The sequence below is a fragment of the Vulpes vulpes genome, chromosome 11 (assembly GCF_048418805.1).
Source record: "Vulpes vulpes isolate BD-2025 chromosome 11, VulVul3, whole genome shotgun sequence".
Classification (NCBI taxonomy): Eukaryota; Metazoa; Chordata; class Mammalia; order Carnivora; family Canidae; genus Vulpes; species Vulpes vulpes.
Window position 1 is genome coordinate 42,503,057 of NC_132790.1, and position 13,826 is coordinate 42,516,882.

General features: G+C 33.1%; 1 protein-coding gene across 2 annotated transcripts in view; it reads right to left on the reverse strand.

The window, feature by feature from the left end:
* The window catches only part of SLC36A4 (solute carrier family 36 member 4), a 58,289-nt gene that overhangs the window by 29,142 nt on the left and 15,321 nt on the right, over positions 1-13,826 (reverse strand). For both annotated transcript variants that reach the window (XM_072726173.1, XM_072726172.1), the window contains exons 2-7: positions 12,620-12,743; positions 11,379-11,469; positions 9,842-9,930; positions 8,721-8,816; positions 6,521-6,605; positions 1,496-1,723 (exon numbers count right to left, since the gene is read on the reverse strand). In XM_072726173.1, coding sequence (XP_072582274.1) covers positions 1,496-1,723; positions 6,521-6,605; positions 8,721-8,816; positions 9,842-9,930; positions 11,379-11,469; positions 12,620-12,743 — 713 coding nt within the window. The remainder of the gene's footprint in view (positions 1-1,495; positions 1,724-6,520; positions 6,606-8,720; positions 8,817-9,841; positions 9,931-11,378; positions 11,470-12,619; positions 12,744-13,826) is intronic.

Here is a 13,826-nt window from a genome sequence, read left to right on the forward strand (position 1 = left end):
CCACAATGACTATGTCTTCCAGCTACCCCAAGACTGGTTCCTACTCTGCTTACCATCCTGTGTTCTCTACCTTACCTAATTGGAAGTGGAATTCAGGGTCAAGGAAAGAAGATGAAAAAAGAAACAAGTGTGAAAGCACATGGATAATTTGGGAAATAGGTCTAGAACATCTGAAGCACAGAGAGACTTGTGTGATAGGATGGTGATAGGTGATACATGGTGGAAAATATAAGCTTGGTCAAAATGAAAAGGGCAGTCAATGTCTGAGTCATCTGATAACACCAAACTGTTACTTAAGATTCACATTGTTTCCTCTACATAAATAACCTTCTTTTTTGCTCCTACTAACTCATACACGTTCAGCTAAGGGGTCATGAAATACAGAAAGCCTTATGAGATCTTCCTGCCTGTCCCCTTCCACTGTTATTTGCAATAAGAAAATGTCTACAGATTTTAGAATTCGGGGGGTGGGGTATGAAACAGACCCATCATAACAGAGTTTGTAGTAAGTTGCCAATGGAAATTTTAGAACAATTGTAGCAGTAATATATAAAATGGACTGGATCAGAAAAGAATAGAACAAGGATGCTTGACCTTTCTGAGTCACTGGCTCCTTTGAGAAATGAAAGCTATATACTGCTCAGTAGAGGAATGCATATATACAGACAGAAACATATGCTTTGCAAATATTTTGAATGGTTGTAGATCCTCTGAATCCCATCAATCAGTTTTTTAGGGGTGCCTGAGTGGCTCAGTTAAATGTCTGCCTTTGGTTCAGGTCACCATCCTGGGGTCCTGGGATAGAGCCCTGCATTGGGCTCCCTGCTCAGCAGGGTGTATGATTCTCCTTCTGCCCCTCCTCCTGCTTGTGTTCTCTCTTTTCTTTCTCACATGTTCTCCCTCTCTCAAATAAATAAAACCTTTTAAAAAAAAACCCACAATTTTTCAAGGAATATTTCTTTTATGGTTAGGATCCCCAGACTATGGACAATGAAATCAGTTGAGGTTGCATACTTCAGACAGAGGTTATGGACTAGGGTACTGGCAGTGAACTGAAGTGGTGGCAGCAAACAGTGGTTCAGAAGTAAAAGAAAATTACAAAATTACATCTATACTCCCATCTGGAGACTGATTCAAATCTTCAAAGAATAAACAGAACACTAATGAGGTCTCTGTTTCACATCACATTGTACTAAGGTATGATCCTAAATCTCACAGCTTAATAAGGTAGGTATTCTCTTCTGCAGCGATGTCATGAAGCCTAGAGGCATATTTACCAAGATTCAAAACCAGACCTGAATACAAAGCCTGTGCTGTGTCACATACTTTTCCAGCTGAGCAGTATCCTCCAAAAGGAGACCCAAGTTGACTGATTATCTCCTGTGTGCCACATAATGAAGTAGGAATCTTTACATATCTTTACTTTTACCTTCAAAGTAAAGAATTTACTTATTAAGAAACACATGACACTCAGTTAAAAACACGTTATACTTACCCTAACAACATACTGATAAATTATCACAAGACTGACAGCCATGGAAATGTTGGCAAGGAATGACAGCACAAATAGATTCTTTAGTTCACGAATGAAGACCAAAAGAATTATAAATGGAAGAAAGCAAAGCATATATATCCTTAGATCAATACTTCTTCTCTCACATGGATTTGATGAATTGGTACTATTCAAAAGAAACACTTTACTCTCCAGGAATCCTTCATGAACCTATAATAGGATTACCACGAGAATAAGAAAGAGGGGGAGAAAAAAAACTTCCATCAACTTATAAATAAAAAAAATAAAGAAAATTATTATCTATATACTCTATGATAAATTCCTTTACAATAAAGAATGTTTACATTTTTTCAAGATATTCTAGCTTCCTAGAAACATATATATGTATCAAATTTAAGGATAATTAAAATAGGATAATCTTTTTTTTAGGATAATCTTCTTTGTAAAATAACTTATCATATACTGTAAAAATAAAGTTCACTAGAAAGTTATGAGGATGAATTTATGAATTTATTTCGAAGTTTTGTGCTCATGATCCCTTAAAAGGCTCAATCTGTTTTGGAGATCATCAAAAGTAGATGCATATTCGCTGAGAATGACTATATTCTACTCCAGATATCCTACTCCAACTTACTTTCTTCAGAGGAGGAAATAAGCTCTAAGCACCTCTAAGCACCTCTGAGAAATGTACAGTTGCCAAAATAAAATTCAGAAGTCACAGTCGAACTTTAAAACTGTTTTATAAAACAACTGTTTATAAACTATCATCACTATCAATAAATATTTATTAAGAATCCACTAAATTCATTCATGGCCATGTGTTAGATGTAAATAAATTTTTGCTAGAGCAAAAAACTTCAATATATCAATTTTACCTTAAAATTTATTCAGCCACATTTATAAATCAACATTCAGTGTTCAAGAGAAATACATAATTTATAGGTTCCATATTATTAAAAATTGTCTTATTCAATTAACAAGATAATCCAACTTACTAAAATAGAAATGAAATTTTAGAGTATTTTAAAAACACTCTTAAAAACTCATAGCAAAGTACTTGCTTTGGCAGTACATTTACTAAAAAACTCACAGCAGAGACAGATAATTTAAAATAAGAGTGAAAATCTATTTGCCCCCAGGCACTGTACCCCCCCCACCCCAAGCACGATGATATGATTCTGTCTCTGGATACATCAATTCTTAAGAACCAGATCCTTAGTAATAATAGGAAGCATTTTTTTGAGTATTGAACTAACTACATTATATACAACATCCCATCTAATCCTCAAAACAACTCTCTGAGGTGGGTGGTAGTATTCATTTTATATTATAGTTGAGAAAGGTTTAGGGAGGATTAAAAAAAAACTTACATAATATCAAGCCAGTAAGTGGTAGTTCTAGGATTCTAGCCCAGGTGTGAGACTAGAATTTAGCTTGTGACAGCTGCATGTTAACTAAACCAAAATACCCCAATCCTACAAGGGGTCCCTGCCCAAGTAGCCACCTGGCCTCTACTCTGACATCTCTCTCGATAAATATAGTTACATATTAAGAGGTCTACAAGTCAGAAATTTAGAACAGAATTATAGTATGATTAACAATTCAAGCATTTCTTTTAATTTTATACTTACAGTTTATGATAAGCAATGTTTAGTGTCACTATAAATGCACACATCATCTGAAACTGTAAGGAATTTATTTACTAGTTTTAAGCTAGATAGGCAACTTGTAATTCATACTGCACTGACGAACTCTCAGCTTACCCCATGAACCATTTAAGAAATGCATAACTCACGTTTATCTTGTAACTGACCAACAAAACTTCGTATTTTATATTTTATAACTTGAAGTAGAAGCAAGGTTGATAATTCACATTACTTGGTTTGTAAAAAAATATATTTTTTGTTGACTCAATTTTTCCAGTTACAAAATTATTTATAGCCAATTGCTTCTGTATCCAAGAAGTACCACCAATTATCAGATTAAGTAATGATCAAAATTAAGCTCTAACAAGGATACCCAGCAAGAGAAAATCAGTTACACAACCAATTTTAAAAAGGGGTGGTTTGGATGGTGAGATGGTTGAGAATATGAATTTAATTCTATCACAAATATAATAATTTAGTATTCTTTGGCAGAAAGATGGTTATTAAAATTGTCAGGATTAAAAAGTAAAATAAAGTATAGATACATACCCAGAGCAAGATTCAGGTAAACATTTGAGTCCTTTGGTGCCCTCTAGAGACAGATATTGGCTATCTAATAGGACTTCCTATGATCTCACATGTTTACCAAAATGCAAAACACTGAAATAAATATTATAAAATAAAATTACTAAATTCAGTTGTTTCCATTTAAAGCTTAAATTTACTAAAATCTACTACTTATTAGTTTTCAATGATTCAGTAACCTAATGATTAAAATCCCAAGGTAGATTATGTTCTTCAGCAAAGCTAAAATAAATGCAGAATTAAAGCCTTAACACCCTGTATTTGTAAGGTTTTCACAAACCTTTTGTCAGCTGAGTCTCAGGATAAGTTAAGGAGGAACAATGGGAGATTTGTTGCTATTCTCATTTGTAAGGAAGCCAAGGTTTGACCAGGGATAAGGAGATCTTGCCCAATGTGTGATTTAAAACTGAGAGAGTAGGAATTTGAATTTGGATCTTCTGTCTCTAAAGCCATGGTCTTATGTACTATTATACATATTTTTCTGTTAATGTAATATCCCTTCCTCACTCTTCATGCCCATATATACTATTTTATCTATCTAAAATTTTCTAGAGCTTCTTAGAGAATAGAAAGGAGCTACTATAAACCACGATGGACTAGAATCATTGGAGCCACTACCCATCCATTTCCCCCTGCCTATTGCTCACAATGACTTAATGGGACCAAAAACAACCCTGTGGCAGTTACAGAGCAAGAGATTCACACATCTGTATGGCAACTAAACTCTTCCTTCTTTGATTTGATAAAATATTACACCTTTGATTTTATGTAGATTAACGCAGTAATAAACTTACAGTTTTTAACTCTAACAGTAGTAGTAATTGGAAAGGTATAATCGACCAGTATGTCTACTATTGGAGACTGCTATAAAATGTGGGAATGAACATCTGCTGCTGTTTCAGTGACAATCTGTCTGTTCTCCCAAGGTGTGTTCATCATTGCTTTCAACTTTCCCAAGTCTGAATGTCTTTTTCCATGTTGCTTTTCATGCCTCAAAAGGACTTGTGTCATTCTACCTACAGCAGGCCTTCTCCTTATCTCCCAGAGAGTCACTTTTCCTACCTGGTCTTCTTAGAATATGTGCAAATGGGTTAAGTACTTCCAATCAACCTTGGAAGCAACTGATAATATTTTGCAGGAGAAAGTTACCAATCCTAAGCTTATACAGATATTTATTGTATGCACTTATGTCATACGCATACACACAACTAAAATCAGACAAGGTCCTGTCCACTGATGAACAATAAAATACTGGGTGGCAGCTACATCACAGACCTAGATCTCAGCTTAATTCACATGACTTAGGGCACACTGCTCATGCTTTGTGAGAGTCAGTTTACATGTTCAAAAAATAAGCATTGTAATGTATTACAGAGTAGTTGTAAAGACTAAATGAAAAATGTCACATCTTATTAACATGATATTATAAGGCATTATTTATATTATCCATAAATTCAAATCAAGCTTGTTGGTAGCTTAGAAAAGATATATTACTACCAAGTTGCATAATTCTAGAAAGGGACCATTTCCACTGTATTCTATGTAAATGACTGGTAAATGGTGTGTCTTATCAGTTCTTGACAACAGATAGCCTCTTGACTGAGTTAATAGTCCAAAGAACATGCAACTTGTGGAATTATATACTTATAAATCAAAAGTACATCATCTATAATGAGTAATGCTAATGAAAGCATCAACTCTCTTATTTATATAGAAGGGTTGACTCAATGAGCCTTTCCAACATTAAAAATCTAGGCTAGGGGCTGTAGCAAATTATGGCCCATACACCAAATCCAGCCTACCACCTAATTTTGCAAATGTAATTTTATTGAAATATTGCCATATATATTTATTTATATATTATTTTATATAGCTAAGTCAAAAAGACCATGTAGCTTGCGAAACTGAAAATACTTATTATTGTCCCTTTTCAGAAAAAGTTTTGCCATTCCTAGTCTAAATATAAAACAAAGTATACTTTATACTTGAAAAAGAGAGTCAAAGATATACTGATATCTACATCTAGGTTCTTTAGAAAGCATAGTCACATCATCATTTTGCATTAAAATACCTATAAGTACTATGTGTTGTTATGTAAATATCTACTATTACACAGTGCATATGTGGAGAGCTACTAAATGTTATTGATTAAAGAAGAACAGGGAGTAATGTACTAGTTACAAGCTAAAGCGCATGAAGAAATGTGTTTCAGCATTGTTTATGATAGGGGAGCTTTTTTATTTCAGTGCTTTGCATGTTTGTTCAAATTGACAGTCTCTGCCAAGACTGCAAACCACTTCCTTCTAAAGCAAACCCTTATAATATGGAGAGAATTACAGAACACTCCTCATTTTTGGACATAGTATTTTTTTAGACAATAGCAATAACTATTTGGATTTTACTAATGTCCACTTTGTTACTTCATTTTTTTAGGCTGCTGGCTAAAGCCTTATATATTTGTTCATAAAAAAATCAATATAAAAACATGCTCCCAAGACATTTGTGTATCTGATTTTGAAACCTGAATTTTAATTATCTAAGAGTCATATCTGACAGAACAAACATTATTGGTATACAATGGCAAGAAAAGCAAAGTCAATATTAGTAGCGGAAAATCCAACTTGCAAAAAAGGAGACTAAAGGAAAATTTACATAGGAACATGTTTTAAGAAAGGAGCACATTTTCATATTCAACCATGGCTTACTCAGGGGAAATATGATGCCATAACTATGGACTTGGAAGAAACTGATCTCAATAACTGGACAAAATACTTACTTGTTTTACATTTTCAGCTAAGAAGACAATATAAACACTACAGAATCCCAGTTGTGTTATCACCAGAAAAAAGTCAACCACACTCCTGAAAAGAGATACCCACAAATAAGTATCAATAAGAGCTGCTGATATATCAATATATTTTTTCTTCTTAAACTATTTTCAAACATTTTATTATAGCTTATATTCTTTTTACTTCCTTAAAATAAGAAATGATATACTTATTTTCTACAAAGATCACACATTTATGATCAGTACGTCCCTACAATTACTGAACAAAAAGATGTCCTGTTAAGTTAAAAGGCCAAGATTTCCCTCTCATTTATTTCTGAAATTCAACAGTCTGAGTATCTGCTTATAAAATGATATCATGAAAACATTTCATCTTTCAGATTAAGCCCATTTCTCCTACTTCTCAAGATCTTTTTCTGATTACCCCAGTGTATTTTCCAGCCCTCCTGGCTTCCTGTCATTTGCAAATATGATGAGTGAGCATGCTCTCCACTATCCAAATCACTAATAAGAACATGAAATGAGAGAGGATTAAATCATAAGACCAAAGACCCCACCAATAGCTTAGCTCTATTCTTATTTTTTAATGTGATACTTAAGAAAATTCTAGCTACATGAAATAGTGTACAGAAGTGGGTAGGGAGAGGCACCTGGGTGGCTCAGCAGTTGAGCATCTGCCTTTGGCTCAGGTCATGATCCCGGGGTCCTGGGATCGAGTCCCTCATCAGGCTCCCCCAGGGGAGCCTGCTTCTCCCTCTGCCTGTGTCTGCCTCTCCCTCTCTGTCTTCTCATGAATAAATAAATAAAATCTTTATAAAAAAAAAAAAGAAGTGGGAAGGGGATGTCACCAGATTAGCATAGTTTGGGTATAGTAGTTAGCCTAGTTATAAATCTACCTACATGTTATTAATTTGTAGCCCATATTACTCTATTTTGTTCAGAGGACAATGAATGATTACAACAGCATGCACCTACTGATTCATTATAGTCTTTATTTTACCATCAATGCCAAGCTGCCAAACAATCTGGTCTACAAACCTACAGACCTTCCTTCTCTCATTTGAAATTGGAAGGGTCCTTGCCTATCTTCATTCTTGCCATAACTATAGCTCTTAAAGTTCTTCAGGGATCTCCTTTGTAAATAATCTTGGTACCCTGAAATGAATTCAGGTTTCTTCACTCTGAAGAATTACATTTAAGTATTCCCTTAAGATCTTTTTATCCACCTTAGAATTTAATATCCTACCAACAATCATTCCAGCCACATCTACCTGAAAGTCATTCTTCTTGATGGGAAAAACAGATAAAGCTACCTCTATTCTGGAGCAGAAGGAAAAAGACAGGGTTCTGGAGCACATCCCAGGGCATGAGGCTGTTTTTTTCCTTCTTCTCCTTGGCTTATCAAGAACTCTGAGCAGCTCATAAACAAATCTAACTTCCTACAAATCCCCAGGAAGGCCATATTTAACCATAAACTCTACTAGCATTGTTCTTTTTCTTCTTTTAACTTCCACTGCACATATCACTTGTACCATAGTGAGCAATTCGTTGACACAACCTATGCTTATTTTTCTAGTCCTGTTTCATTTGACTTTGATCAGTCATGTCTACCAATGATAAAGTTACATTTAAACAAGTTAGTAAAATGAAATTGTGCTAAAATACACACTTCATACATCCTATGTGTAGCTAAACACCACAATTTTATCTAACATAATGAGACTACAACATTTTTCTTGCTTTTTTCTACTTTCCTTAAAAAAATATTAACACAATTATGTCACAAGTTAGCCAGATGCTTTATAAATATAATTTTATTTAAACTACTATAGTAATCTGGTGAAATAAGTATCACCATGAAGTCATTTGATGGTGAGAAAACTAAAACAAAATGATAAATCATTTGACTCAGGTCATAAAACTGAAAAATGGTAGAGTTAAGATATGAACCCAAGTCTATATGTCTATATATGTATATATATGTATATACATATTTAAATATAAAATTTTAATATTTAACATTTTATATATAAGTATATATAGTCTATATATATATATCTCTCTCTAAAGATTATGTTTATTCCCCCAGCTTTATCATACTTCTACTCATGTATTTTATTAAATTAAAATTCTTGTAAAATAATATAATTTCTGTAAGCAGATATTAATTAACATAGCAAAAGCTTACCGTCCCCATACTGCTTGCCTCTGAAGACAACTCCAAGGACTTACTTCCATAGCAAAACTCACAGTGTCACTGTAACCTAATGTTGACTTTTTAAACCTGTAATTTAAGGACATACATGCATATGAAAGAGGAAAATTTTAGGTTGGTTCATAAATCCAATGCTTGAAAAGAACATCAAATAAATAGGAATTAATAAATGCCAGGCTATGCACTGACAGAAGAGTTTTTGAAATTTCAAGATCTGCATAGGCTAAGATATATCTCATGAAATTTTAAATCTGTTCTTTTTACCCATATATTAGTTTCCATCTACTATTAAAGTTTACATATTTATAGAAGTCATCTAATGCAATATTTGTGTTTCACTGATTTACATATTTAAATTGCCTAAAAACATTACCTACATTGTTCATGCCTAAATTATTCATTCTTGGAAGAGCATTATTTTACACATCTGCACACAGCTTTATAACATATTTACATATAAGCTATTTTACTTAATACTCAGCCCCAAGAGATAGGCATTATTTCCCTTGTTCTCTTTCCCAAATTTTTTTTCAAGTATCATTGTTATTTAAAGATCATAAATGACTTGCCCAAAGTTTTAAGAACATTTGACAATAACAAAAAGTGTTAGGATTAGAATATTAGTTTACTAGAATAGGTAATATTTATTTTTTAAATAGTCCACTGTGCTGTAGAAACATTTCAAGAAACAGAAACAAAGAAATAAAAGAATATGATTTTATTGACTATTCATCAGCCCACCTATCAGCAAGAACACCAAAGGCACCATACCCTAAAATGAATTCCTAACAAATTGAAGACTATTAGTCTATAACTGAAAGTAGTGCTGTGGTCTCCGTTTCCCCCCCATGTCTTTCCTGATTTTTAAAATTTATATGGAAAGAAACCATTCCATTTCACTGACAGGGCTATATTTTAAAAGAAGTAAATATATCCAGACCAGATTTCAATCACAGGAAATATTATCTTTTTCCATATTCATAATTTTAGACTTGTCTACCTTACAGATTATAGGAAATAGGATTGTTAGTTGCAAAGTAAATAAATACATAGCTTTAAAACAAATAAAATACACTTAACAAATCCTCATTTACCTCTGACACAGAAAGTGACTGCACCGTACCAAAATGTGCATACAGTGAACAGAAATAATTCCTATAAACACAAGGCTGATTGGTCCAAGCTGTGAGGGGGAGGGGGGAAATGTAGAAGGTTAAATATTTAAGTTTAACAAAAATTAAGTTACCTTATAAGCAATGAGACAATAGACTACTCATTTGTGTGAATCAATTTGGTTGGACAAAATGATTAGTCAGTTGCATATAGGAAAATTCATAAACTTGATACTGAAAGAATTTCAACAATATACTTAAGACAAACACATATGATTCCATCTCATCAGTTTGCTTAGCCAAACCTATGAACATAGAGTATAGCTATGCAATATGGTAGGACAGAATACAACATCACATTTAACATTACACAGCAAGTCTATGACTATCACTGTAATTTAGCTAGAGTACACAAAGGTAAGTCTTACCACTATACCTGCATTTTTTTATTGCCAGTGGAAGCCATGATTAATTAAATGCAACTATGAATCATTATCTGAATGACTAAAAAGCACTATACTAATTTGGAATTGTGCTTGTGTACTTACTATGTATAAGGAAGTAGGCCTAGGAAAAGATTATTATAAAAAGTGCTACATAGAGACACCTGGGTGGCTCAGTAGTTAAGCATCTGCCTTCGGCTCTGGTCGTGATTCCGAGGTCCTGGATCAAGTCCCACATCAGGCTCCCCATAGGGAGCCTACTTCTCCCTCTGCCTGTGTCTCTGTCTCTCTCTCTGTGTTTCTCATGAATAAATAAAATTTTTTTAAAAAGCAGTACATAAAAAATTTCAGGTATTCGTTTACTAAAACTAAAATAATGCCTGGGTTATTGAGACCCCAACAAAATATTGCCAAAATGTATTTTTATAACCAAAATGTTTAAATTTCCCTAATTAATTTGGGTGGACAAGTTAAATGCAGAGAAATATGATAGTTAAAACTGTTCTTAGAAAACTAGTAAGGTTTTAAACCTCTAAAAAAATGATTAAATATAATTTTATTACTTCATAAGTAAATTCTCCCTTATCAAGATTCTTTGTAAAGACAATAATTAGTTCTAACGACACTTTGTACATTTGTTTTCAAAAGACATTGTTATTCCTTTTCTTAATGATTACACTTTAAATCTGAACACCACATATTTTATTCTGAATCTAAAAAACTGTAAAATTTCACCAATATAATCTACTCTATTTGTATATTTGTTGATATGACTACTTTGCCTACATCCCTGAAAATCCAAAAGAATAATAGGATATAACCACACTTGGAAAAATCAAATACTATTTTAGGATTTTTCTTTCAAATACTACAAAAAAATAATTAAACAGAATGAAAAGAGTAATTAATTCTCATTTTTTGTTAAATATTACTATCATTCACACAATCTTAACAGAACAATTTCATTGTCACCTGGTCAGGTTATACATGACTAGGCCAGAGGTTAGCCTGTAATTTTTGCTGTAATTAAGACTGATAACTGTAATTTAGCTAGAGTACACAAAGAGAAGTCTTACCACTATGCCTGCATTTTTTATTGCCAGTGGAAGCCCTAAAAGGCCAGTTCCAATATTTCCTTTAAGAAGATGCATAAGAGTTTGCACAAATCTGAAAAGTAAAAGTTGTTAGATTTAAACATTATAGGAAAAAAGCTAATAAAATCATGTGATCATGGATTTAGCATTAAAAGAGAACTAAAAATCAATCTAGGCAAGGAATCAAATAACATTTCCACTCTACCAGAAGCTGAATAGGCCAGAAGTCATATTTGGTTCAAGTGCTACCTTTGTCATTTAAAAAGCAGAATACAGAGGATTATTATAGAGATTAAATGAGATACTTAAAGGAAAGTATTTTTGTACATATTAAAGAAACACAGAAAAGGTAATTGTCTCTTAAGATTCTTTGCTATTACGACATTCAGAATTATTTTGAAGATTACATACAGCTAGGCTGATAAGACAGAGCAATTTATTGACACTGTCTATGTAATCATGGTACTAAACACATGTGATCTATGACTATCAACCTAACAGGAAGTTAATTAAAAGAAAAAGTGCACAAGTTTTAAAACAAGTGTATCATCAGGTAAGGTAAATACTAATTAGCATTTAGACATCGTGTACTCCCTAAGGAATTTCACCGAAGTTTCCAAGAGGCATTTGAAGAAAGTCTCTTGACAAAGAAAAAGTAAATTAAACTAGGAAGAATAGCTCAAATTTTAAACTTATGAAACAAACTTGCTTGCCTAAATTTTTTTTACTGTATATTATTCTTTTCTGATCAAACAAATGTAACATTGTTTAATGGCTAAATTACTACTACAGTAAAAACTTATTCAACTCTATTAATGATGATAAAGTAACAAAAAACATCCTTCAAGTTTCCACTGCCTTTCCACTGCCATGACTTTGTTTTACAACATTCAGCATAACGGAGTGTTAAATACCTCCCACCATCTAATTCCTAACCATTTCAGAAGCCGCTGCTCTTAAAATTTCTATTCCTTTCAATCAGATCTCCCTTCTTGCAAGGCCCCTAGCATAGGATGTGTACCATCATTGCAGTAATTCCCACATGCTACCCTGTATTTTAGATGTTTTTCTTCTTTTCCAAATAGACTATAAATACCTTGAGGGTAGGGACAATATCTTACTCATCTGCAGATCTTCTGTAGTATCTAGAAAAGTGTTTTACCTATAAAAGAGCACAAAACATATTCTAAATGAAAAGGAGACAGATAACTCATAACACTTACGAAATACCCTCTTGATTGTCAAGCTGGTAATGCTTCTGAACAGGAAGGAGCTCTTGCTCATGCTCTTCATCTGATGTCCCATCAAAATTCTGTTCATTTATTAAGGGCCTCATTACGTCCATATCTTCAAAAGGAAAAAACAAAGTACTTCACTATGATTTTTTAACACTGAGTTAAAGCTGGTATAAATGAATTTTTTAATAGAAGGACATGCCACTTGTACTTATCTTTACTATTTCCACCCTAAGATAATTCACATTAATACTCTGAGTTTTTGTGCATTTAAAAAATAACTTAAAAAAAAACAACTTGACATATTTGCTGGATATTTTGCTTGGACTAAGCAATGCAAAGTACAAACCTTAAGTATGCAATGCAAAACTTTTCTGTTTTGTCTACATGAGGTTTATAGCAAATGATCAGAGTTATGATAAAAAATGTGAATAATCAAATGAATTTTTACCTCTTTTAGCTTCAAGTATACCACATACATAAATAGTAATCATTTTTTAAATACTTTAAGAAAATTATAAAGCTGTTATAATCTTTAAAATTTTAGTATCAAAATGTACTTTTTGAGAGAGAGAGAGCATGTGCAAGTGGAAGCAGGGGGAGGGGCAGAGAGAGACGGAGAGAGAGAATCTTAAGTAGGCTCTATGCCCAGCGTGCTGCCCAACATGGCACTCCAACTCATGACCTTGAAATCACAAACTGGGCCAAAATCAAGAGTTGGATTCTTAACCGACTGAGCCATCTGGGCACCCCCCAAAATGTACTCATATTTAAAAATTTTTAGCAAGATTGATGATGACAACATTAGTGATCACTGTATGCCTTGTTCTATTAAAACTCACTCAATTCAAATTTATTGAGATGACAGACATATTAGCAAGGTCTGAAGCATAGGATATTTTAAAGAAATGAAAGGTTGTTCCATTCAAATACATACAATAAACCTAAAAAACAGACAACTGGGATAACTTAAACAGTTAGGAAGGACTGACTGACATATACCTTTTTAAAACTTTTTATTTTGGAATAATTTTAAATTTACATTAAATTGGCAAGTATAGTACAAAAAAACTATGTATCCTTTACAGACTTACCAAGTTTTAACATTTTGCCATATTTGCCTTTCCTCTCTCAAATGTGTATCTAACTATCTGAGAATGGGTTACATGTATCATATCACTTTACCCTATAGTCA